General features: G+C 38.7%; 1 protein-coding gene across 1 annotated transcript in view; it reads right to left on the bottom strand.

Annotated features, from left to right (window-relative positions):
- The window catches only part of NEDD1 (neural precursor cell expressed, developmentally down-regulated 1), a 61,651-nt gene that overhangs the window by 22,205 nt on the left and 12,151 nt on the right, over positions 1-27,295 (bottom strand). Inside the window, exons 4-8 of the mRNA XM_006888497.1 lie at positions 26,714-26,830; positions 23,684-23,824; positions 4,732-4,961; positions 2,874-3,075; positions 2,310-2,505 (exon numbers count right to left, since the gene is read on the bottom strand). Of these exons, the coding sequence (XP_006888559.1) occupies positions 2,310-2,505; positions 2,874-3,075; positions 4,732-4,961; positions 23,684-23,824; positions 26,714-26,830 (886 nt within the window). The remainder of the gene's footprint in view (positions 1-2,309; positions 2,506-2,873; positions 3,076-4,731; positions 4,962-23,683; positions 23,825-26,713; positions 26,831-27,295) is intronic.

The raw sequence follows: 27,295 nt of genomic DNA, 5'->3' as shown, positions 1-27,295 counted from the left end.
TCAGTGACCCTACAGACCCAAGTCTTTCAGCACCCAATTAATGCTCTCATTGCTAAGCATGCGTCTCCTTATTAAAAATAAATGCATGAATAATAGCAAACTCCAAAAAGTTGACACTAAAGGAGAACATTTTGAGGTTTGATTGTTGAATATTAGTATTAATTCAATTTTTAGAAAATAATTTTTGAAAATGGTAATTCAATATCTTGGATACATTAGTTAGCTATGTTTTCAAAAGAATTTCTTAAAGGCAACAAATAACAGACATGTATATGGTTTTTGACCAATATACAAGTATCCTATATCAGTTTTCAAACAGCAACACTTGTTTTTTTTAAAAGTATGCTTATATGAAAATACCTTGGGTATGGTTGGCCAAAAGTAGCAATGGTATCTTAAAGATCCACTTCATTTACCACATAATACACAATGACTCTTTAAGTACACACAACACAAATAATGAAACCAAATTTATAGAAAATATTATCTTATGAAATGATTGGGTGAACTAGGCAAGCTCTGGTGGCCTAGTGGCAAGAAGCTGCACTGCAATCCTAGAGGTGTGCAGTTCGAATTCACCAGATGCTCTGCTGGAGAAGGAGGGACAATCTCCTCCTGTACCAGTCAGATCCGACTTGATGGTACACACACACACACAAATAAAATTTTTTTTAAAAATCCACAAAAATGAAATGATTGGGTAAACTAGTGTTAAGGAATTGCGCTGTTACCCAAATGCCTGTGGTTTGAATCCACAAGCTGCTCAGTGGGGGGGGGGAGAGGGGGAGAAACCAAGTCCCGTGTGATTTTTTTTACTGCCTTTGAAAACCTACTGAGGGTCAGTTCCAATTCGATATATAACAACATTGTAAAAAAATTAAAATTCTGCTTCCATGTAAATAGTACATTCATACTAAGAATGCACCAATTAATTATATCCAAGACAGACTTCTGTCCCATAAATTAAAAAAAAAAAAAAGACACAAAAATGACTATAATTTCTTTGAAACACACTGATATGGGTATACCAGTTAAACTTTTAAAAATACCTGATGCAAACTGACAACACAGCATTTTTAAAAAATGACATATGACCTCTATTGCGGGCAAAGAACATCTTCTATACTATGTATGGGAAAGCTTATCTTCACAAAAATCCAAATAAGTGTTTGATCAATATGACTATGAGAACAGAAGATGCCATTTAAAACCCTCTATTTTTAAAATGATGTATCTTTAACAAACTACTAATACATGATTTACTAGGTTCTGGGTACACTTACCTGAAACTTCAAAATATTCATGTTACTCACTGAAAACCCTATGGCGAAGGTTTTACTTTGTCTTATAAGGTCACTAAGAATCAGAATTGATTCAACAGCAATGAGCTTGGTATTTTGGGATGAAAGTATGATAGAAATTAAAATATAACAGACTCACTTCAGTATCAGTATCACTAAATTATGTGCCTGACGTCTTTCTATTCTGATATATTAAAGAAAAGGAACCATTAACAGTTGTTGTTGTTGTTATGTGCCGTCAAGTTGTTTGTGACTCATAGCGACCCTATGTACAACAGCCCTAAACCGTGCTCTATCCTGTGCCAATCTCATTGCCTCTGACACACCCATCCCGATTACCCCAGTCACTGAATCAATCCACCTCATAGAGGGTCTTCCCCTCCTGCGCTGTCCCTCTACTCTACCCAGCATGATGTCCCTCTCCAAAGACCTGTCTTTCCTTACAACATGTAGTCATTTTTTAATTTGGAGGTCAAATTGTATCTTCTCCAATCAATCTGAGGTTTCCATGACGAGGCACCCCAATCTGTAGCACTGTGACAAATGACTAATTTCTGTTTTGGCATTCTTTCCTTTCAGTATTTCTCACAATAGAAGCTCAGCTAAACAGAATCAGTAAAAATGTGCCATTCAACAACTTTTAAAAACACTTTACTGCTGAAGTTGAAATGTGAACTCAGTCAGTGATGTCTCTTTTGTAAGGTGCCATCAAGTTAACTACAACTCACAGCGACTCTATGGACAACAGATCTGAATCCTGCCTTATCCAGCACCAGCCTCTAGATCTCTGTCCTGAGTAAGTCCACGCTGCAGCCACTGTGTCAATCCACCTCACTGAAAGTCCTCCTCTCTTTTGCTGACCCTATGCCTTTCCCAGCATGATGTTTCTTACGATCTTGACAACTCATTGTGCCTTAAAGACTCATGTGAATTTGAATTACAGGCTCCTAAAGAAAAATGCTAATTATATCTATCTGGGGTGGGGGAATCTCAGAGAAGCAATGTTACCTGCTTTGTCTGGAACTGCAGCTGTCCCTTTCCCCACAACTGTCGTCATGGGCTGTGGTGGAATTGTGGCAACGGACGTGGCAGGTGGATCTTTGATAATTCCAGAATTCGGAACTCCTCCACTGGCAGCGCTCACATTGACAGTCCGTTTGTTCACCGCCACGGACTTATTTGAAGAGCCTTTATTTAAACTCGACTGAAATGTAATGGAATATTTAAAAGCTCAGGTTACTAATGCCTCATACTATGTACATTAATATTTTATAAATTCTCTACTGGGTTAAAAAAAATATATACATATTGCATCTCTTGAAAATGTTAAGCTTGCTGATGGATCTGACGGTTTCTCTGTAAAATAAATCTTTCAAGAGACAAAAATATAAAAATAAAACATTAAAAAAATAATTGAAACTAAATGTTAATATGGCTCCATACCAAAATTAATTAAAATGATTTTGTATGAAAAAAATTATCAAACAAAACTGTGTTTCATGAACAATATATAATTTAAATATTCAAAGGCTATGTTTATGTAGTAGCAAGTGTCCCCCACCCTAATCTCACCTTAGAAAGAGCAATGGAGGACTGAAATGTTATACATTGCACAGATGTCTTATGAGCACGGATGGTTTTTACTGGTGACTTCAACATCCTTAAATCATACTGACAGATTTTCCCACGGGAAGATCCAGTAGCCAAAGTGGCTCCATCAGGCATGAAATCTACTGCAGTTAGAGGGGCCTCAGCCACTAAAGTTTTCACTACTCTTTGGAAAAGAGAACAAAGCATATGTAAATAGGTGAGTTTGTATACAAGTATAGAAACGTAAATGACACATAAATAACTGGATACCAAAACCAAGTTACCAAGCAAATTAACATGTATAACGCAGAATTTTAAATTATGACTTAGAGATATCTCTAACAGAGTGAGGCAAAAGAATCCATGGACATCCATTCTATTTTTCTACTCACTTTCAAAAGGTTTGTTCCTACACCTTCTAGAAGCAGCATGTTATTTCTTGGAGTAATTATTGTTAGTTTGCCAGTGAGTGACAGAATGCTGCTTGTTACTCCACCCACATGTTCATGTTTTTCCAGAAACAAGTGCTCTAGCCTCAGGGCTGAGAAGCCTCTCAGTATCCTGTTCCATTTACTGACCTGAGTGGGCCTCTAGAGACCATGCCATTCACAGAGGCACAGCTGCTACTTTGTTCTTAGTTCTACATATCTTGACCAAGAAGCTAGAGGAACAGAGTTCACAAGACTTGATTTGCTGAAAAGGCTAATATAGAAGAACAAACACTGATCTGGCAAAGTTGAGCGCTTGCTGTTATCTGGTAAAAGTGAGAAATGGCTTCCTAACTGATTCCTCAGTCATTAATTTGAAAAGAAAAAGTGAAATCAGCAATAGTACCAACTTGAGCAGTGTAATAAGGGCTGACAGTGGACTTTTCCTAACAGTCAGATTTCCATTTTTTTTCCAGAGAACTTCAGTCATTGATAGGCATTAGGTATCAATGTAGCACTCCTGTAGCTATGTTTAAACTAAAGACACACCTACATCTGAAAAAAGGAATGAAGGTACACTGGGGCCAGACGTTTATTCCCCCTCAGGTCAGCTCTAAATCAAGGAACCCTGATATAGGAGAATTAAGAACTCATTGAATTAAGAACTCAGTTATTGACCAAAGAGCTGGCAGTTCAAATCCACTTGGCAGTTCCACAAGAGAAAGGCCTGGTGATCTCTTTCGTTAAAGATTATAGCATATAAAACCCTATGGAGTGATTCTAGTCTGTAACATAGAGCCACTAGGTATCAGAACCAGCTTGACGGCACCCAATAGCCTCAGCAGTTTTTCAAGCGGAACAATATTGTCCCCCAAGACACAGTGGGCAATGGTTGGAGAAAATGAAGGTAAAAATGGGATTGAGGTTATTATCATCTCATGGGTAGAAGCCAGAGATCCTGCTGAACATTCTATAATACCTATGAGAACCTCCTTCAGCAAAGAATCATCCAGCCTAAAATGGGCATAGTTTAGAAACCTTCCTCTAGAGAATCAATGAATTTTAAAGCAAATTAAAGATATTGCGATGAATATATACTCATTGTTTTTGAAAAATGAACAAATTACACTAACTAGTTACACCTGCTAAAATAAAGACCAGGAATCATTAACATGTCACCATCGTTCTGCATGATCCAGAACTACACTAAAGAGTATGCCACTCCTCCCTACTCCCTTACATCTATTTTTAATCCTATATGAGGACAAAAGGAGAAAATTCTCTTACTAGGTCAACCAAGCATGGAAACTTTAGCTGTTCTAAACATTAATTAAAGGTCTACACAAACCACAAATTTCTCTGCTTATGAACTCTTTGTAATTAAAATAAGAAATGAGTAAGGTTACACTTACTTCTTACTCGCAGTGTCATAAAGAATGATTCTTTTATCCAATCCTATGGTTACAAACAGCAATTCGTTGACAGGAGAGAAAGAGATCCCTGAAGCTGGAGCTTTGTGAGCGTTTTCAAAGTTATGGTACGGACTCTGAGTATTCACATCCCAGAGTGTCACTATCCCATTATCTGAAACGCTGCCCAGAAGCGATTTCTTAAACAAGGAGTACTTCAAGTGCCTAACAGACTATAAAAACAGAAAAGGAAATTTCAAGTAACTGTAAGCATTCTCAAAGATGTTTTCTAGAAACTCTATAAATACTAGCCAATTACCAACCACACTATTTACATGGGTTCAGGAGGCTCTCCAAGATTTAGAAAGCAACAGGTTTTAATCATGACTATCATTTCCAGTAAGCACTGAGATAACCTTAAGGCACACAGTATCTATTTAACTGAATACTCATCATAGTTTTATTATCTTTTGCTTATAACTACCTCAAACTTCCCGCATTCTAAGGAAAAATGCAACCAGATTACGTACATCAATTCATCATAAAATAAAAGGCTCAACCATGTACAAATGACAAACAAGTATAAGGGGAGAGTACAAGTAACAGTGGGAGAGAATATTTCACATTATCTTTATATATTTTAGATATTGGAGTATGTTCGTGTCAATCTGAGCTTCTGATATGCTGGCAAGTCAGTATTTGATGGACAATACATAAGTAACTAAACCATGAAGGAAGATTCTGTACTATTCTAGATTGGGGTGCACTATAGCCATTCTTTCAAAAGTGTCAGCTTGCTGGCAATGCTGACCTTTCTTTAAGCATTCGTTCCTGGGGGCAGTGGACACTTTTCACTGCTTTAGAGTTAAAAAATAACTTCACAAACCCAGCAAACAAAGAAAACCTTTCCAGTTTCTACAGAATCCAAATTACAAACATCAGCTAGAGAAAACAGATCCTAGTAAAAGTTAGTCTTGAATAAAGCAATTAACAAATCAAGTAGGTGGATATTAACATATAGATAAAAATGCCATAGAACAAAAATCATCCTGGAAGGTCTTTTGTTTATATGTTTGTTATATCTAGTTTTATTTCTCTTATTTGAGACCTAGCGTTCAGATATTAAAAAACCCTAAAAGATACCCTATTTACATCTGGGATATTACAAATTAGTATATACTAGACCCCAACAAAATAAATTCTATGGAAAAGGGAAAAGGATTGTTATCAGGCACTTAACTAGAGCAAATCCTGATGATATATTATTAATCCAAAAATTGGAGGGTCAAGTCCACAAGCCACTCTATGAGATAAAAGACATGGCAATTTACTCTTCTAAAGACTTCAGCCTTGGGAGCCCTATAGGACCTACAGGGTTGCTATAAGTTAGAAATGATGTAGAAGACAAACAAAAATACCCCCATGTAACAACTGAGTGGATTGAGGAATTGTCTTCACACAATGGAATAGTGCAGCACTCACGAGCAATGATTTTTTAAAAAATATTACATAACTTGGGAGAGACTAGAGAGCATTATGCTGAGTTAACTCAGTCTCATAAGGACAAATACTGCACAAGTTCATTATTGTTAAAAAAAAAAAAAAGATAACTAGTAAAACATGTATAGGGAACCCAAGGGGGAAGGAACCCAAGGGAGCAGAGGGGCGAGTATGAGTAGGGTGGAACCAGAGTTGCAGGATTTGGTGGGTAGAGGGAGGGGGTGAAGGAAATGGGAAGGATCCAATGGGGACCTAAAAAGACAGGGTTATGATGAGCAAGGTCCAATGGTGATTAAATTTATAACAATAATGAATGGGAATGATTATATGAACACAATGTGAATGAAGAATAGCGTGAAACACAATGTATATGAACTCTGTGAGCAAACCAGTATAAAATAAAATTTAAAAAAGTACCCCCTTGTAAATGAAAATTATAATGGCCACCACTGAATTTGCTTTCTCATTTTCATATGGCTAGAGAGCTCTGGTGGCCTAAGAAGCTGTGGCACAAACATTAGGGTGTGCAGTTCAAATCCACCAGCTGTTCTGTGGGAGGACAGGCCTGTCCTCTCCCATGTGATTAACTGTCTCTTAAAAACCTGCTGGAGGGTCAGCTACGATTCAGCTTGGACTCGAAGGCACACAGCAACAACAAAGATGAATAAAGAGGGAGCTCCGGTGGCTCCACTGCTAACGAGGTCACTGAACATCCAAAGGCACGTGTTTTGAATCCACCAGCTGCTTCATTGGAGAAAGTGCAATCTCTTCCCCTGAGATTTACTAACTCTCAAAATCCACTGGAGGTTCAGATATGAGTCACTTCCAACTTGCTGGTACATAGCAACAGCAACGTATAAAGAGGGAGTTCTAATGACCTAGTGGGCAAGGAGTTGTGCTGCCAACCCAAAGGGAGGTGGTTTGAATTTACTACTACTCTGCAGAAGAGAGGACAATCGCATGACACGTGGCTCTGAAATCCTGCAGGGGTACGGGGTGTCACTAGGAGTTGGTTCCAACTCAACAGCAATGAGAAAGACAACATATAAAGAGAAAATGGTAGTTTACATGGTTTTCTATTTTTCCTAAGAGAAAATAGGAAAAAAACCACCCAAACCCAAAAATCCAACCCACATTTTGATCTATGAACTATTGAAGTTATAATTACACAAAAGACAAAGAGTTCCTTAATAAATTAAAATTAACATTTAAATGACAGTCACATGCAGCCTTATCAAAGCATAAGACAAATCTTAATTTTTATGAGGTCTACAGCACTTTAAGAGTTCATAAAATTGTAGTTCTTTCACATGATCTAAATTTGTATTCAGCACAGAAATAGAACAACAAAAAAAAATCATAGACTTGGTGGACTGAAAGTTGGCAAGTTCAACCTCTTAGTAACAACAGGAATTTGCCTATCACATCCTTAAAATTGGTCATCTAGATTTTGCTTGACAGCTGCAGAGAACAGAGATCTTACTATTTTTAGAAAACAGAACTTTATAGTTAAAAATGCATCTCTTGATTAAGTCAAAACATAACTTCCATATATTACTTCAAATTGTTTCAACCCAACTTACAAAAAAAAGGGGGGGAATAAGAGGGAGATTAAAAATAACCATGAATATTCTTTGCAGATAAAACAAGCTTGTTCCAAACTCTCACAGTTCTCACCTACAGAGTAGGGGCATTATCTGCTTATCGAGATTGTTTTGAGGATCACCTAATACTTCTGAACACACAGGATTGCAATTCTTCTATTCATCATTGGTTGTGCATTCATTTGTCTACCTTTCATACATATTAAAACAAAACAAAACAAAAACAAACAAACCAAACCACTTAAGGCTTGGCCATGAACTAATGGAAACAAGGAGTCCAGCCCTCAGGGCCAGCATTCTGGCATCCTGGGCCTTGTAGCATGTTAATCATGATGATAATGTTTCCTGGACTCTTAATGCATGCTAGGCACCGCTTAGTGCTTTTCATAATGTTTGCCCTCTTCACAGTCTTCTGAGGTAGAAGGTAGACATAGAAAAGACCTTGAAGCAACTGCAGAGGCCAAAGGGCGAATCATGGTGGTAGACACAGAAGGCATCCTCATGGAAAGTACCATGAACAATTCTATTGCCACACAGTATGCCAACCTCATGCACAGCTTCATCTCAGAGGCAGAGACAACATGCAAGAAAGTGAGCCCCAGAATGACCTCACCTTCCTTTGAATTCCCTTCAAGATAAATGAAATTATGGTTGTACCAGAGAAGGAGTATTTCCTGATTATGATTCAGAATCCAGCTCAATAACTCCTGGATCCCTGAGCCATTCCTTAATGTAATGTCCCCAAAGAAGAAGACTGTTAATTAATCATGCCAACATACTGTAGGGAGCTCTAGTGGCAAGTGGAAATCACCCAACAACTCACTCACATCAATCTAACAACCAAGGGTAGGCTGGTCGATCTACCCACTCCACCAACAAAATCTCTCTGCTACACCAATTGCTTCCAAGGTCCTAGGACAGGGGCCTCCTCCTCTAAGAAGTCCTTCTCCAACCACACCCAGCTTCCTTTGGACCTTCAGTTCACTTGTCCTCCATGAAAAAGGCTGTTTTTCTTTGACTAAAAATAGTTAAGATGCTTAAACAAACAACAAAAACCCAACTCCCAAAAAACCCCAAATATAAGTAGTCACATGACCTTCTTAACTACTTTCCCTTCATTGCCTTGATAATACTGACACAATTTTAATCTTTCTACCTCTATGAAACCATCATCTATTCAAATGATCATAAAAAATTAGTGTCAGTGAGTAAGTGAAGTTAATCTACTAAACTATATGTAAAATAGGTATTTATGTTGGTATCAGTAGCACCAAGTCCCTATATTGTCCAAGACTAAAATGATTTCTAAAGAAAAAAAAAGTAAGTAAAAAAGGTTATTAAAAAAAAAAGCAATCCTTCTTTCCCCATAAGCAGCAGCAGGTAATCTCCCAAAATGGTTCACTACTTGCTTGACCCGGAAAAATCCCACAAAATCATGCAAATCAAGAGGCTCAAATATCCGGGTCCATTTTAAGAACACCTGAGAAACTGAAAGCCACTAAGTATCTGAAAGATGTCACTTAGCAAAAGCAGTGTGTGCCCTTCCTATGTTACAATGGTGGAGCTGGTAGGTGTGCCCAGGCCAAACAGTGGGGTTGGACACAGGGTCAGTGGCCCAAAAAGAGTGTCGAGTTCTTGCCACATATGCTTAAAAATGCCAAAAGTAATGCTGAACTTAAGGGTTTAGATGTTGGTTCTCTGGTCATTAAGCATATCCAGGTGAACAAAGCTCCCAAGATGCGCCGCCGCACGTACAGAGCTCATGGTCGGATTAACCCCTACATGAGCTCCCCCTGCCATACTGAAATGATCCTTACTGAAAAGGAGCAGATTATTCCTAAACCAGAAGAGAAGGTTGCCCAGAAGAAAAAGATCTCCCAGAGGAAACTAAAGAAACAAAAACTTATGGCTGGAGAATTAAAAAACGTCATTAAATAAAATGAAAATAAATTAAAAAAAAAAAAGAAATCCTAGCACAATGAGCAGTACACCAATAAGATAAAAATTTTTACCACTGGGCCGACAGGAAACATCATAACAGATGGAGAGAAGACTGAAATTGTCAAGGACTACAGCTTACTTGGATCTATCAACATTTTAGGCATCAGCAGTCAAGAAATCAGAAGACATACTTCACTGGGAAAACCTGCTGTAAGAGACCTCACCAAAGTACTGAGGGGCAATGATGTAAGTTTGAAGACTTTTGTTGTTGTTAGGTGCCGTCGAGTCATAGATGATTCATAGCAACCCTATGAACGAAGACTTGAGCACTGTTCGTACATAGAGTTTCTGGAGGCAAGCCATTTCAGAAGTGGATGCCACTGCTACTTCCAAGCTAGTTCTAATTGGGGCGCTCCACTAAACACTGTCCACCATGGGTAACCATTATTGCATTGGGCACATCAGTGTCACAGTGTTTAGCCTCACAGCAACCACAAATTACCTCTGTAAAGCATTGCACAGACCAGTGCTATATTGCCTGCCTTAAACCCTTGGCCAAGCCTAAAGGACCTCGCTCCTGGGGGGAAGAGCAGCGCTACACATCAAACACAAGCCTGAAAAAGCACACGACCCCCCAAAAAAACCTTGAGATTACTTGAGCACGCGGACCACCATGCCCAGGCAGCAAGGAGCCACAGAGACCCTGGGTGGAGTCGTCTAGGAACAACCTGGCCGTCTTTTCCTCTCCCCTCAGGGATTTAAGCCACTACCTGCCTTAAACCCTAGGCCAAGCCTCAAGGGCCTTTCTCCTAACTCTAGGGTGCACCTACTTCAGGCCAAAGTCTTTTCAATCACTTGCTCTGCATCGAAGAGCTGGACAATGAATAAAGATGACATAAGAAAAAACCAAAGCCAAGGTGTGGTACTGGAGAAGAGCATTAAGTACCCCATGAACGGCCTAAAGAACAAGTATGTTTTCGAGAAGGTGCAGCAAGAGTGCTCCTTAGAGACAAAAATGACAAAGCTTTGTCTCAAAACCTTTGGTAAAGTTGCTAGGAAAGGCTGTTCCTTGGAAAGGGCCATCATGCTTGGAAAGGTGCAAGGTCAGAGAAAGAGATGACCCTCAATGCACTGACATAGTGACACAGTGACTGACAAGGGGCTCAAGTATGTCACAGATGCTGAGGATGGCACAGGACAGGACAGGATTCACAGCTGTTGTACATAGGGTTACAAAAGAGTCATATCTGATGGCACATAACAGTAACGACCTATAACTCTTTAAAAAAATTTACAACACTGTGGTATCAAAGATTTATTATTTGATATAGTTTTCCTAACCACTGACTGACTTTGCTACATGGGTGGGTATGTTAATCTATACACAAGGGAATTGGCTAGTCTTAGCATCTCACTTGGTCTAAACAGAATGGTTTCCGGGAATCTCAAAACCAATAAGGAAGAGGAAGCAGCAAGTTCCCTTTAGGCCCAGAGATTCCTGTGCATGCCAGATTGGGATCTACACAAGAACAATAGTAGCAACATATGATGGAGCTGACTTGGGGCTGCTGTCTCACGGAACCAGATCCAGAGAGCTTCATCCCTGATTGCTGGAGCACTGAAGGAAGACAGTAACTGTAAGAAGTAAGGGAACTTTGTAACACTTTGCTAAGCAGTGAGACCGAAGGTCAGAAGAGTTAAGAAGTTACATTCACTGAGGGATTGTATCCTGCTGCCAACCTGAATTACAGCCTCTTGTCGTCATTGTTATGTGCCACTGAGTCAGAAATGAACAATAGTTGAACCTCCAGCAGGTTTTCAGAGGCAGTAAATTACATGAGGAGACTGCCCATCCTCCCACAGAGAACGTGATGGATTCAAACAGCAAGGCTTTGAGATTGCAGCATCATTTCTTACCACTAGGCCACCAGAGCTCCCTATCCGGGAGTTTGTTGTCAGGGACTTCTCCAAATTATTGATGGCTAATGACAGCTATTTTAAGATATGATCTATTCAATCACATGCTAAACATTTGAGAGCTGGAAAATGAATAAGGACGACAAAAGAAAAATTGTTGCCTTTGAGCAGTGGTGTTGCAGAAGAGTAGAAAATATCCCATGGACTGTCAAAACAACAAGCAGGTATGTCTGGCATAAGTACAGCCAGAATGCTCCTTGGAAGCAAAGAAAACAAAGCATTGTCTCACAGTCTTTGGGTAAGCTGTTAGGAGAGACATTGTGCTCAGAAAGGTGGGAGGTCAGCAAAAGAGAGGACGGCCCTCAACTAGGACTGACCCAAGAACTGCAGCAATGGGCATGTCAGAGATGCGGTGGCTCCGATCTGTTGCTCATGGGGTTGCTACAAGTCGTACTCGACAGCATTTAATAACCATTTGGGGGTATAATCTTTAGGTATTAATCTCCTCGTTTGCGTGCATGAGTATTCACAGGATATTAGCTGAAAACCCAAGATCATACTTTATTATAATAAAGAGCCATTTCATGAAAATCTTCTACTACATGATTGTAATAGCTGATAACAGATATATCAATTTATCTAAATAAACTCCAAATGTCAGAAATTAGACAATTTAAACTTCCAAGAACCTTGAGTTCTCATTTTAAAAAACTGCTAATTTATGAAAGAGTATTTATTATTCATGCTATAAAAGTTCATGGCTGAGAAATATTAAATGGTTACTTGTCTTTTCTTTGTGAACTGTCCATTAATTTACTTTGCTTGTTTTCTACTGCGCAATTAAGATCCTTCATTCTAATTGTACCCTCATAGAATACGGACAATAACGCTCTTATTGCAGGAGAAGGATGGGCCAGCATTCTCCCATGAGATTAACTGCCTCTGAAAACCCACCAGAGGGTGAGCTATGGGTCAGTTCTGATTCGCTGGTATGCACCAACAACTATCCTCTTACAAACTATAAATATTTTCTCTATGTCTCTTTTCATTTCCTAATTACTTCAAGTTTTCAGCCTTTCTTTGGGAGGGGACAGGTTTTAAATTTTTGTATACTTTATTGAATCCATAACCATGTGCATGTAAACAGTAATAAAGAAATCAGTCAATATATTGTACTAGGCAAATCTATTGCAAGAGACTCCCCCTATTAAAGTCTTAAACACTGACTGTCACCATGAGATGCAGGGTAGGTAAACACGGGACTATGTATTTACGTGCCATTGCATGTACCCAATTCAAAGTGACCTCATGAGCTCACTACCATCAAATCCCAGTCACTCTCCACTGAGTTTGTAAATCCACATAAGAGAAAAAATGCCTCTTTCTCCCAGACTTGTTCGGAGATTCAAACTGCTGACTTTCAGTTAGCAAACCACATAATGCACTGCACCACCTGAGCCCTTTAGCCGTATGTAGGTCAACAGACAACAGAAGGTAATGCCTTTGTGCCATCCTCCCCATCACTGCCATGTTCAAGTTCACTGCTGTAACCACTGTGTCAATCCATCTAGTTGAGTATGTTCTCATGCTGTGCTTCTCTGGTGGTTTGAACCCACCAGCCAACTCTGCAGGAGGAAGACAGCTAGCTCCTCCTACGTGATTGACAAACAGCCTTTGAAAACCCACGGGAGCCAGTGTGAGTCAATGGTAAAAAGGGCTTTTCTCTGAGTTCTAAGTTCCTGGCTCCTCCTGATACCATCCACGGCAAAATCTCAAGATCCTCACTACTAAAAACTGCCATGGCTGTGCTTTATTTAAAAAAGATGTGCTTGCTCTCTTCGCATTCCTGGCAAATACAGAAGGATACAACCATGATGAGTAGCTTTCCTCATTTTAAACAACAAAGTCTCTCCTTGTTATGGCTGCACAACTGACTGCTGGTCTACATACAGGTTCCACATTAAGCATAATTACATATTTTACAATTCCTATTACTTAAAATGTTACCTACGAGTTATGATTTACAGAGTCAAATGCCTCTGTATACTAAACAAAGGAAAACCCTTTTCCTTTATTCTCTTCTTTCAGCCAAAATCCAACTGACACCAGCAATGATACTCCCCGTTCCATGCCCTTCTTGGAATTAAAGTTTTCAAGTACACTATGTACTACTGCAACAGCATTTTAATTATATTCAGCAAAATTTACTTGAGTATTAATTGTTTAATAAAGTATCTTCCATATTTCTTGGCATAGATCATCTGAGTACTACCAGTGCTGTAACCAACTGTTGAAGCATCTCAATCAATATACCATCAATTTTTGGAGCTCTCTTTTTCAACAGCTCTAGCATAACTTGAACTTCTTCCTTTAGAACCAGTGGTTCTTGATTATGTTCTATTTCCCAAAGTGGGTAAGTGTTAACCAGTTCTTTTGTTACAGTGATTCTGTCCATCTTCTTTTGATGCTTCCTTTGTTATTCAGTATTTTACCCACAGAATCTCTTAACTTTGCAACTTAAGGCTTAACTTTGTTCTTCTTAGCTTTCTAACCTTAGATCTTTGTAAGATTCATCCTAATACTTTAATCTGGCTTTTCCATACCCCTTTGAAAGCACAATTTCTTTCTTCATTTTAGCAACTTTATGTTTAAGAGCAAGTTTCAGAGACTCTTTTGACATCTTCATCTTTTCTATCATGACCTTTCGCTTTCTCTACATACGGCATCTTTGATGTTATACATCAACTTGTTTTGTCTTTGGTCAATGCTGTTCAATGCATCAGGTCTACTCTTGAGATGGCCTGTGAATTCAGATGAAATGTATTCACAGTTGTATTTTGTCTTTTATGCATTTGATTTTCTTAGCTTCAGCCTAAATAGCAATTACTGGATTCTTGTGCAGCTGGCCTCCAGCCTTGTTTGGGTTGAAGATACTGATCTTCTCAGTAGTCTCTATCCTCAGGTGTTACTGTTTTTATTCCCATGTATTCTTCTCTCTAGCAAGAGCTACATGGATAGTTGCCATTTATATTGTGAAAATAGGCATTTCCAATGAGTAAGTCATTGTTCTTGTCATATTCTATTATGTCATCTCTGGTATTACTTCTGTCGCCAAAGTCTTATCTTCAACTGGTGATCCTTCTTTGTTTCTAAATTTCACATTCTAATCCCCAGTGTCCATGCATTTTGCTTACATATTTGATCACTTTAGGACTGTAGAAATTGGTAAAAATCTTCAATTTCTTTATTGTTGGCAAGTGTAGTTTATGTGTAACTGTCTCCCTTTTATATATATGGATAATATCACTACCAGTTGAATTACACTCCAGGATTGATTCTGAAATGTTCTTCTATAGCAATGGATTGGAGGCTTTTCTCCTTCAATCTGTCATCTCTAGCACAGTAAATTATGCAACTGATTAAAAATGATGACTATCATTTCATTTCTGTTCACTAGTGTGCATCAAAGTAGTATCCTTTCTCCATATCTATTTAATCTATATGCTGAACAAATCATTTGAGAAGCTCAACTATAGTAAGAATAATGGGGGATCATGATTGGTGGAAGACTCATCAACAATCTGCACTATGCAGATGTGTCAAGCTTGCTTGTAGAAACTGAAGAGAACTTGAAACATGTGCTGCAAGATCAAAGACTATGGCCTTCAAAGAGTTTGAGGTGGTTTCCATCTCAAAACTAATAAAAACAAAAATGCTCACCACTGTATCAATAAGCAATATCATGACAAATGGAGAAAGACTGAAGTTTTAACAATTTCATTTTACTTGGATCCACAATTAATACTCATGGTAGACGGCAAACAAGAAGTCAAAAAAATATGTTTCAATAGGAAAATCTGCTGTGAAGGACTTAGTTAAAGTGCTAAGAAGCAAAGATATCAGTTCAAAGGCTAAAATGCACCTATTAGAAGCCATGGTATTTTCAAGGGCTTCCTAAGAATCTGAAAGTTGGATAATGATTAAGGAGGACTGAAGAAGAATCAATTTCTTTGAACTGTAATGATGTCAAAGATCTGAATGTGAGTGCTGGTTATCTCACTCAAATTAAACAAAGAATAAAGAAATCTGTCTGGGAGGAAGAGCAACCATGGTGCTCCTTATAGGCAAGGATGGGTAAAACTTTGTCTCACATACTTTGGCCATTGTCTGGAAGGATCAGTCCTTAGAATAAGACATCATGCTGGGAAAGGTCAGCAAAAGACAGGTAACCCTCAAGGAGATGGACTGACACTGGCTGTGACAATGGGCCCAAGCGCATCAGAGATTGTGAGGACAGGGCAGGTTAGGGCAAGGGCTCCATCTGTTCTTCACAGGGCCTCTAAGAGTTATAGGCAACTCTAAGGTACCTAACAAGATGAACATTTCTCTTCAAAAATTCCATTTTGTTTTTTACAGTTTCCTAAGATGCACAGAATGCACTATTCATATTCTAATTATTACTGGATGTTCTCAGTTATTTCTTCCCACTCTGAGTTGTGTCACATCAGCAAATGATGGTCCTCTATCAATGTCATTAAAATGAAAATGCTCTGAAAGTCTCTGTTCCACTCGTAGTTTGAGTGCCTTCCAGCTTGAGGGGCCAATCTTCTGACGCTGTTATCAGATAATGTTCTGTGACTATTCATGAGTTTTTAAATGGCCAAGTATTGTTTAGTTGATTGTTAAGTCCTTCTTGCTAGTTTCCCTTATCTGGCAGCTCTGCTGAAACCTGTTTAACATGAGTTATCACAGTAACATGTAAGTTGCCACTCTACTATAAACTGAGACAAGGAGTGACAAGGACATGCAGTCATTTAACACCAACATGTTTGTGGTCTTGTGCATACCATAAAGGAGATGACTATTTTAGACAAAAAGTATTATGACAGTTACTTCTGAGTGCCAAATTCAAGAAGGATCATAACTGGTCAATGAGTAGACCAAATGAAGAATCTGCTTCATTCTAAAGAAAATAACTACTTTTTAAAAAATGTAGCCAGTAATTATTTGCATTTACCCACAGTCCATCTCAAGCAAGCATACTAGTATTTACAAAATATATTCCTAAAACATCAAAATATTTCACTTAAGTGAGTGTATTTAACATATACTTTGTTATATTTAAAAATCTTATAGAAAACTGGCTATATTTAAAGATAATTGTTAATCGAAGGAACCCATAACAGACACTAGGAAAATATGATTCAGAACTCAGCTGTTACGTGAAAAGTTGGTGGTTCAGATTCACCAGACGTTCCAAGGAAGAAAAGACCTGGTGACGTGCTCCTGTAGGTCTAGAAAACTCTCTGGGACTGGGGTTCTTTGTCCTATAAAGTGGGTGTGATTCAGAAATCGACTTGATGGCACCAACACTTTCAACCACTTGTAAAAGTCTGCCTTTCTGAGAGAGGCAACACAGGTTAACCTAATTGTGAGCCTAAGATGCTGAACTTGCCAAACAGTGACATGCAATTATAATCTAAAGAGACTGTCAGCCCTGGCAGTTCTGCAGAAGCAGCAAGGCTCTTTTCTCCCTGCAGAAAGACACTGTGATCCACAAAAAACTAATAGCGTCAATTCAGCTCAGCCATTTCAAAGTAAGATTCTAAATATATTCAGGCAATCTCATTTCCGATATGAAATTCAGTACAATGCAAATGCACTGAGACTCCGTGGTTTAGTCACTTTTGCTAAGAAACCAATTTGATCACTGTTAAAGATTTCAATTTTTTGATTGTTCTTAGAAACAAAAATAGAAAAAAAATTTAGTCATTAGATGTGCACTAACTAGAATTTTCGTTTAAATAACTCAAATCCTATTTATAGTAAAACTCACCCACATAGAAACTGGGTTGGGCAAGTGTGTGAGAATTCAATTATGTCAATCCAACTTCTGACAGATTAGAATTTTTCATTAATTTAAGAAACAAATTTTACTATATTTAAAAACTTAAATTAATCACAAGAATTCTTAATAAACATTCCAAAAAAGAAAGAGTGAGAGCTCAAATAGCAATTCTACATTTGTGGTCAAGGACAAAATAAAACCTAACTGAATTATTACTGGGGAGGGAAGGTTTGTAAATATAAATTATGCTCTCTGTAAAAAGGAAACCTAAGTATGCAGGAACATAAAAAATGCTAACTTTCCTACGAAAATTAGGATTACATAGGAATATATAAGTATTTCCTCCTTCATGCACTCTGTATTAATGGTATAGTTTACCAGAGAAAAACCAGTACACAGAAAATATACAACTCTTTCTAGAGGAAAGTTATTATTGTTGTAATTGTTATCAAGGTGATTTCAACTGTGACCTCATATGAAAAATAACTGCCTCATACGATTTTCTAGCAGGCTGTCAGAGAATTCTACCAGTAAGCCTAAGGATGGGTGCTGGCAGGATTAAAATTGTCAAGCCTTGGGTTAGTAGTCAAGCCCTTGACCACTGCACCATCCAGGGTCCTCAAAGTTAAGTTATACCAGTCCAATTAGTAGGTATTAGAGAGATTGAATTAAATGTAAGGCACTTCCAACTGACTTCAATACATGCATCACAGAAGCTGTTTTAATGAATTGGCATAGTTATCCAATAGAAGCACTTAACAACAGTTAACTTTCAATGGTCTTGTACTAAGTATTAGTCACTGTGCTAAACACACTATTGTTATTATGTGCTGTCAATTCACTTGCAACTCATAGCAACCCTGCATACAACAGCTCTGAGCTCTGTTCAGTCTGAGCCAGTTTCACTAACTCTGACAGACCTCCCTCCCTCCCTTGCACCAGTTATTGTATTAATTCATCTCAACCAGGGTCTTCCTATCCTGCACTGTCCCTCTACCCTTCCGAGCATGATGACCTTCTCCAAGGACTGTTCCCTCCAGACCATGTGACCAAAGTATGTAAGAAAGAGCTTCAAAATCCTAGCTTCCAAGGAGAAAGTTGGTTTTACCCTCTCCAAGACAGACCTATTTGTTTTCTTGGTGGTCCATGGTATGTATGTTCAAGACTCTTCTCCAGCACCACAATTCATCCTTAGTCACTCACTGTCCAGCTCTCTGATGCATAGCAAGTCACTGCAAAGACAATGGCACCTTGGTCTCTAGACTGACATCGTTCTTTCTCAGTACTCTGGAGACATCCCTGACAGCAGATTTACCTAATGCAATTCATCTTTTGATTTCCCGACTGCTGGTGCCCAGAGTGTTGACTGTGGAGCCAAGCATGCTGTAATTGTTAACAACCTCAATCTCTTCTTCATCCATCATGGTGCTGCCAATTGGCCCAGTGGTGAGAATCTATCTTCTTGATTTTGATCTTACTTACTTCAGCCATACTGAAGACTACAGTCCTTGACCTTCTGGAGCAAGCACTTCAGGTCTTCCTCAGTTTTAGCAAGCAAGATTGCATCACTGGCATAACGTAGGTTGCTGATGAGTCTTCCTCCAATCCTGATGCCACATTCCTCTTCATGAAGTCTACCTCCTGAATGATCTGTTCTGCATATAAATTGAAAAGGTATGTAGACAGGATGCATCTCTGATGCACTCCTTTCCTGATTCTGAACCATGAAATGTTTTCTTGCTCTGTTCTGAGGACAGCTTTCTGGTCTGAGTATAGGTTTCACATGAGCACAATCAAGTGTTCTGGGATTCCCATTCTCCTGAAGGTCAGCCAGTTAGCTGTGATACAAACAGTCAAGTGCTTTTGCATAATCAATGACACACAGATAGACATTTCTCTGGTACTCTCTGTTTTCTACCAAGATCCATCTGACACTGGTGATAATGTCTTTAGTGCCATGACCTCTTCTAAACCCAGTTTATATTTCTGATGAGTTCTCTAAGTCCAAAAAACCCTACTGAAATAAAGAATATTATTACTCTTTCTTGGTTGATAAAAGAGACTTGAGAGTAATTTAGCCAAGGTCACAAGGCTAACTAAGTGTTTTACCCCTTGGTATTGTTGTTGTTAGGTGCCAGAGAGTTGAGTACCCTATGAACAAAAGATCTGAACTTCGTCCTGTCCTGTACCATCCTCACACTTCCTGTCACACAAGAGCCCATGGCAGCAGTCACCTGGTTGAGGGTCTTCCTCTCCTTCGTCAACCCTTCACGCTTCCCAACATCATGACCCTCTCCAAGGAATAGCCCCTCCTAGCAATATGGCCAAAGTATGTGAGGCAAAGTCGCAAAGTCTCATCATTCTTGCCTCCAAAGAGCACTCCAGCTGCACCCTCTCCAAGACATAACTATTTGTTTTCTTGGCTATCCACGGGATGTTCAGTGATCTTCTCCAATAATACAGCTCAAAGGAGAATTAAAAATTCTCAAAATGTCAAAGGACATTCACCATTTCAGAGGAAAAAAATCTAAACAGATGTGAGAAGAGAATCTAAAGATTTTATCTCTAGTGCTCTCCAAATACAGGTGAGGCTTGCCATGTAAACCTATCACCACAAATCCTATAGAAAGGTGGACTGCCTCTGCAGGAGGCCAAAGAACACTATGGAACTTACTCAACATCACGGCATGAAGTACCAAGAACTTGAAAAATCCTGGTTTCTGGTTAACTGGATACGGGATAACAGATAAGCTTTGAACAATACTTATGTCCTAACCTAGAAGCTAAACATAAGTGAGTTTTACTACACTGCTACTGTGTACTGTGGAGTCAGCACCAACACACAGCTGACCCTCCAGCAGGTTTTCAGAGGCAGTAAATGCCCACGAGTTGACTGTCTATCTTTCTCTCAAGGAAAAGTTGGTGGATTTTAAATGCATGCTTTTGAGCTGACAGTAAAATTCCTTATCACAAGACCACCAGAACTCCCTTTTTTGTTATGTAATCAGTGAAAGTTCTTTGAAAAATCACTAATAAAGCAATCAATTTGCTATAGAAAATCATTTTTTAAAATGTGATAAAAACAGAAAGGTACAACATTTCCAGAAGTTTTGCCTACCCTACTGTTTGAAAAATGAAACTAATTTACTGACCTGAGTCAGAACCAACTCACAGCTGACCTGCTAGCAGATTTTCAGAAGCTATAAATCCCACAGGAGGAGTGTGCCCATCTCTCTCCCTCAGAGCAGCTGGTGAACTCAAACCTCTAGGTTGGCACGGTAACCCTTTATCCCTTACTGCTGTTAGGTGCTGTCAAGTTGATTTTAAGTAACAGCAATCCTACAGGGTTTTCTTTACAAAGAGGGCATTATGGTGGCCTACTGTGTGAAGAGGTGAGCTGCCAACCCAAAGACAAGTGAGTCGAACTCACCAGCTTCTCCATGAGAAAAAGAAGCAATCTCCATGTGATTTACAGCCTTTGGAATCCTACTAAAGGGTAAGATAGGAGTTTGTTCCAACTAAATGGTATGTCAAACAACATCAACAATCTATACAAGCAGATCTCTAGATCATTTTTCCACAGAGCTGCTGGGTGGGTCTGAACTACTAACCTTTTGGTTAGGAGTCAAGCGCTTAACTATTGCATCAACAAGGATCCCTTTGTCCTACTCTAAAGCGTAGTAAATGCATCATTATGTATTTATTCAAGAGAAATGAAAACATGTCTACCAAAAGACTTGTATAAAATGAATCACAGTACCTTTATTCATAGTAACATAAAAAAACCTACAAACATCAAACATCCTTCCCCCACAAACTGAGAAAAATCTAAACATCCATCAATCACAGAGGAGATTAACTCTAGAACTCTACATAGTACAACCACCCCTCACTCATGGAAATGGTTAGAATCCAAAGAGTAGGTTGTTACACAAAATCAGCATCATTTCAAAGGCCAGGCTCAGGCCATGACTTTGGTGACAGTGCTACTTCAACACCACTCCATCCATACATACGGTGGCTTCTTTTCCCACATGGGTCTCTATATAAACCCCTGCACTTTCTTTTCTCTTCTTGTTTGTGTGATTTCCTCCATAAGCCACATCCCCTTCTAAAGCTCTACATTAGTCTGTTTGGCATCTACACCATTAGTACAGCACTAAGTTAGACAATAGGCTAAAAGAAACAAAACATGGCTCTAACTATAATGTGGACATAGAAAGCATTAAGCTTAATACATGTTTAAAACACAACAGGAAAAACCCCTTACAGTGAAGTACTGTCAGAGTAGAACTGTGCTCCAGATGGTTTTCAATGGTCACTTTCAGTTCACCAGAACGGCCGTTTCAAGGTGGATCTAAACCTCTACCCTCTTCCATAACAGTAAGTGCATTAACAGTCCATACCAATCAGCAACCCTCTGTACAGCTTAGTATAATAAAGAAACAGCAGATGCTGTTATTATTGCTGTCCACTCAGAATCAACTCACAGCTGATCCTCCAGTGGGCTTTGAGAGGCTATAAACCACACAAAAAATTACTCATCCTCCTCTCTCAGAGCAGCTGGCCATTTCAAACCAAGTGTCTCTGGGTTGGCAGCCCAGCTATTTAATATTAGGCCACCAGAGCTTCCTTAAATGTAAGGAGAAGCTAGTTTATATTGGAACAATACAAATAAAAAGGACAATTAACTCAGAGTTGATATCCTTCCTCCTTCAGTTTTCCCCATTTCATTTCAATCAGAAACTTTCCTCAATGCTGTCCTAAATCACCAGATCTTTATGTAGGTTATTATACATAAATGTAATACATTTTATTATCTCCCATTGTGTCAATCATCTTTTAATCTCCTAAATCATAAAAACTTGAGACATCCTATTAGTCCCTTCTCATAGCTATTAAATTTTCCTAAAACAATAAACACTACTGAAATAATGATTTAAAAACTGCCTTCCAAATATACAGATCTGCCATATTTTCTCTAGTGATGGTCAGAGTGATTACATAATGAGCTCTAAACTCTTTCAAGACACAGTGAAAGTATCAACGTTGCTTTTTAGCACTCTAGAGAGGTCCCTGACAAGAGTTTTCCCCAAAGCAATTCAACTTTGGATTTCCTCACTGCTGGTGCCAAGAGTGCTGACTGTAGACCTATCATGATGCTGCCAATTGCCCTGTGGTGAGAATCTTTCTTTTCTTGATGTGGAGTTTCAATCTATATTGAAGACTGCAGTCCTTGACCTTCTGCAGCAAGTGCTTCAAGTCTCAGTTTCAGCAAGCAAGGTTGTAACATTGCATAACGCAGATTGTTGATGAGTCTTCCTCTAATCCTGATGTCATATTCCTCTTCATATAGTCCAGCCTCATGAATGATCTGTTCCACATATAGATTAAAAATGTATGGAGGAAAAAAAAAAGAAAAACATACCCATGACATATTCCTTTCTTGATTTTGAATCATGCAGTATTTCCTTGTTCTGCTTGTATGGTCTAAGTATAGGTTTCACATGAGCATAGTTAAGTGTTCTGGGATACCCATTCTTTTCAGTGTTAGCCAAAAGCTGTTGTGATCCACAGTCAAGTGCCTTTGCATAGTCAATAAAAACAAACAGATATTCTTCTGATACTCTCTTCTTTCAGCCAAGATCCATCTGACTTGGCAGTGATAGCCCTAGTGCCACAGCCTTTCCTAAACCAAGTTTATCTTTCTGGCAGCTCTCTGTTGATGTACTGTTCCAGCGGCTTTTGGATCATTTTCAGGAGGATTTTGCTTGTGTGTGATATCAGTGATACTGTTCGATAATTTTCACACTCTGTTGGATCACCTTTTTTTACGAATGGGAATAAATATAGATCTCTTAACCTATTAACAACTATTCACATTTTGTTATATAATCATTTTCCAAGGAAGATATGACTATTAAACAGGATGAACAAATACATATAAGCACCACAATCTAGTATAAATTAGCTTGTTAACTAAACAGTTTTACTACCTTTAAAAGATATCAAGCTGTAAATTTATCAAGCAAGCTAAATTCATTAATTTAAAATATTTTGTAATTTGAAAAAATCTGAGTTGTTTTTCAAAAGAAAATTAAAAATGTAACTTATCTACTTCAGTTTGAATAAAGCCTTACTGTACCTGGTTATTACCATGGCCAAATGGAGTACTAGAGAAATTAGTGGTTACGCTGTGCAAAATAATTTCACCACTCAGAGATCCAGAAGCAACATAGCAATCATTCCAATTATATGTTACACATGTAACTTCATCTTTATGATCCTGAAAAAGAGAAAAGAAAGTATACAGCCATGTAAGCTTCACGTGAACAGCTCATTATGCTTGTGTTAATATCAAACATATTTGCCAACTAATTAAAGAGTTCCTTTGAATAACCTAAAAAAGTTACTCAAATGAAGAGAAGACTATCTGATAACATCAAGTCTCTGCCGGGAGCTGAGATTTATTTTTGGTAACTGTAATAATGGTCAGGCACTCTAAAAGTTTTCCAAGAGACTTTGGAAAGGTAATTTTCTAAATGGCATTATGTCTACTTAAAAGAATTCACTTCAGCTGACAAGTAACATTTACGGAACACTGACTATTATGAGAGGCCCTGCCCTTGAGAGTATTACAGTTCAATTGAGAAGACAAGGTGTTTAAGTTAACAAGAAAATGGCAGAGCGAATGCTAAATGAGTGGTAGAGGCGAAGTGTCAGGAGAAAGAGAAAGACGTTAACGTGAACTGAGTTGACAGAGGAAGCTTTAGAAAAACCATAAAGCTAGAGTTCAGCCTTAAAGAGAGGTTAAGAAATAAGATTCAAGTAAGTAAGATGAAATCATAGATATTCCAAAATGAAAGAAAGCAATAAACAAAAGTCCAAAAGCCCAAGCGAGGAAGGAAATTTTGACAGATTAAAGCAACCACTTCCAATTCCTGCGTTCTTCCTAGTTCTGAGTGTTTTACATATGATTTAATCCTGAAAACAACTCTGAGAGATGAGGTCATTGTTCGCACTTTGAAGATGAAGTAAACGAGGTAGACGAAGATTAAAGAAGCTTTCTATTTTATACATTATTCTCATTTGAGAAATTAAGAATGTGGGACTCAATATAACTTCTCTAACTTTGTAAAGATATTATTTCAACTAGGAGAAATCACTCATTCTGTAAACATTTACTAAGCCCCTACTAGTGCCAGAAACTGTGCACAGTCAACAGGGAGAGGACCACAGTGGAGGAATTTAAACGTGAAAGAGAAGATTCCCCATGTGGCAGTTTATTAATCAGATACTTTTTAGCTAATGCAAGGAAGCCTAAAGCACTCTAAGCATTCAAACACTAGGAAGAGAAAATACTATCGCAAGACATTGCGAAAGCTGAGGCTGAGAAGAAGAATTTTGCCATGCAGTAAAGAAATGGAAGAAATTGTGGCAAATCTAATCTCCGACTTCCAATCTCTTCTCAACTCTGTCAGATACTCTTTGTCCCTGACTTCCTGCCATCAAGTCTCTTCCAACTCATAGCAACGTTACAGGACAGAGTAAGACTACGCCATAAGGTTTCCAAAGCTGTCATTTTTAAAGAAGCACACTGCCACATCTTCCTCCGCTGGTGGCTTAAACCGCCAACTTTCCAGTTAGCAGCCAAGTACTCAACCTTCAGAAGCCCTGCTGGCACAGTGGTTAAGCACTCAGCTGCCAACCAAAAGAGTGAAGTTCGAACCCACTAACAGCTCTGCAAGAGAATGAATGGTGGGACAGTCAATTTCTATTAAGATTTACTGCCTTGGAAACCCTAGGATACAGTTGTAATCTGTGTTATTACTAGATACTGGGTTACTATGAATCAGAACTGACTCGATGGCAAGGGGCTTAGTGTTTATGTTAACACTCCCAGCAGCCCTAAGATATTTTATAATTTAAAAGACTGAACAATGAATGGCACCTGTGTTTGCACCCCATCTTTGTTACTTATTAACTGTCTGGCACTAAGTTCTTTAACAGCTGTAAGCCTTAGTTTCCCATCTATAGATGGAAATAATGCTATCTGCTCTGCAAAGTGTGTGATAAGCTGTTGCTGTTCTTAGGTATAGTCCAGTTGAGTGTGACTCATAGCACTCTATGAACCACAGAGCTGAACCCTGTCCTATCCTGTGCCACCCTCACAATCTCTGACACGTTCACGCCCACTGCTGCAGTTATCCTGTCAATCAGCATTGCTGGGGTTCTCTATGTCTCTTCTCTGTCGCCAACCCTCTACTGTCCAACTTTGACATGCATAAGATGCAACTGAAAAGAACCCATGGCCTGGGTGAGGCACACATTAATGCTCAAAGTAACATCCTTGCTTTGAAGCACTTGCCAACAGATTTGTCAAATCCAATACACTGTCTGACTTGACTGCTGCTTTGATGGGCACTGGGAGGAAAAGCTAAGAGTATAGATAAGGCAGCATGTGCCATGAGTTGAAATCAGGTAGTAAGTATGTGAATGATGGGGTAATGATGTAGAGTGTGAGTGTGTGTTTAAAACTGTCCACATTAAAACTGTTTTTAAGAGACATTGGAGAAGTAAAGCTAACTTTAAAAAAGAACTTCTATATATTAAACAAGCTTAAGAATGAAAAACAGGGCTGAGTGCTCACATGGCAGAGCTCCCTGAATGATCAGAGATGTCAGAAGTAGAAGAGACCTTGAAGGGACTGCAGAGTCCAAGGGCATGCATGAAATCATGGTGGTGAACACAGGACGATGCCACCCTGACCACCATCCTAGTCTGAGGGTGAACGCTCCCAACTTTGAACTCCTGATAAGCCCGACTCAGCTGTTCACCATCTAACACCTCTGCCTTGACCAAATTCAGCCAGTGAAATCCAACCAGTCTGTCATAATGAAAGTGACTCTGAGTAGCTTTAACAGCCACAAAAGTCACCCCCAAACACTTTCATGTAAGCAACAATTTCACTTATTAAAACTGCAGAGCTAAATATTTTAAAAAAGAATTTTAACTGTACATAGATAATCATTTTAGAAATGTTTCATAACACGTTGGAAATACAAACACAAATAACACAAAAACTAGCTGCCCAAGGAAAGTTTAACTTCTTTAAACCCATCTAAGAATTACAACACAACACAAACAAGAAAACAATCCCCAGCAAAGTGCTTACCTTAAGAGATCGATGAAGTCTTTTTGATTTTAAATCCCAAATATTAACAGTTTTATTTAGGCCTCCGCTTACCACATGCATAGATGTAGAATTTAGACTGACACATGTTTGCTTTTGCTATTGAGAAGAAACAAAACAAAAATTTACCTTGACAGCATCAAGAATTTATTCTCAAGTCTCATCACATTCCATAACTATAATAAATACTTGAATTAAATGCTGCAAAATACTAATAAAGTTCTGCCTCCCATCATCTTTCACATGGATCCAACTGACTAGTAGAGCTTGTTGTTGTTGTGGTTGCGTGCTGTTGAATTGGAACTAACTCATAGCTGACCCTCCAGAGTTTTCAAAGGCAGTAAATTGCACTGGAGGAGATTGCTCATCTTTCTCCCCAGAGCAGCTGGTGTATTTGAACTATCTTCAGGATTGCAGCGCAGTTTCTCACCACTAGGCCACCAGAGCTCCCTAGCAGAGCTTATAGGGGTTCAAAGAAGTTTCACAGAAATATTTGTGTTTCTTCCCAGAAAATGTCTAGAAGGTGGAGCAAACAGCAAGGTTGGTCCAATCAGGATCTACTTG

Source organism: Elephantulus edwardii, unplaced genomic scaffold (genome assembly GCF_000299155.1).
Source record: "Elephantulus edwardii isolate Elephantulus edwardi_28Jun2011 unplaced genomic scaffold, EleEdw1.0 scaffold00068, whole genome shotgun sequence".
In the NCBI taxonomy this organism is placed as follows: Eukaryota; Metazoa; Chordata; class Mammalia; order Macroscelidea; family Macroscelididae; genus Elephantulus; species Elephantulus edwardii.
The sequence above is the reverse complement of the archived record's forward strand: the minus strand, read 5'-3'. Positions and strand labels throughout refer to the sequence as shown.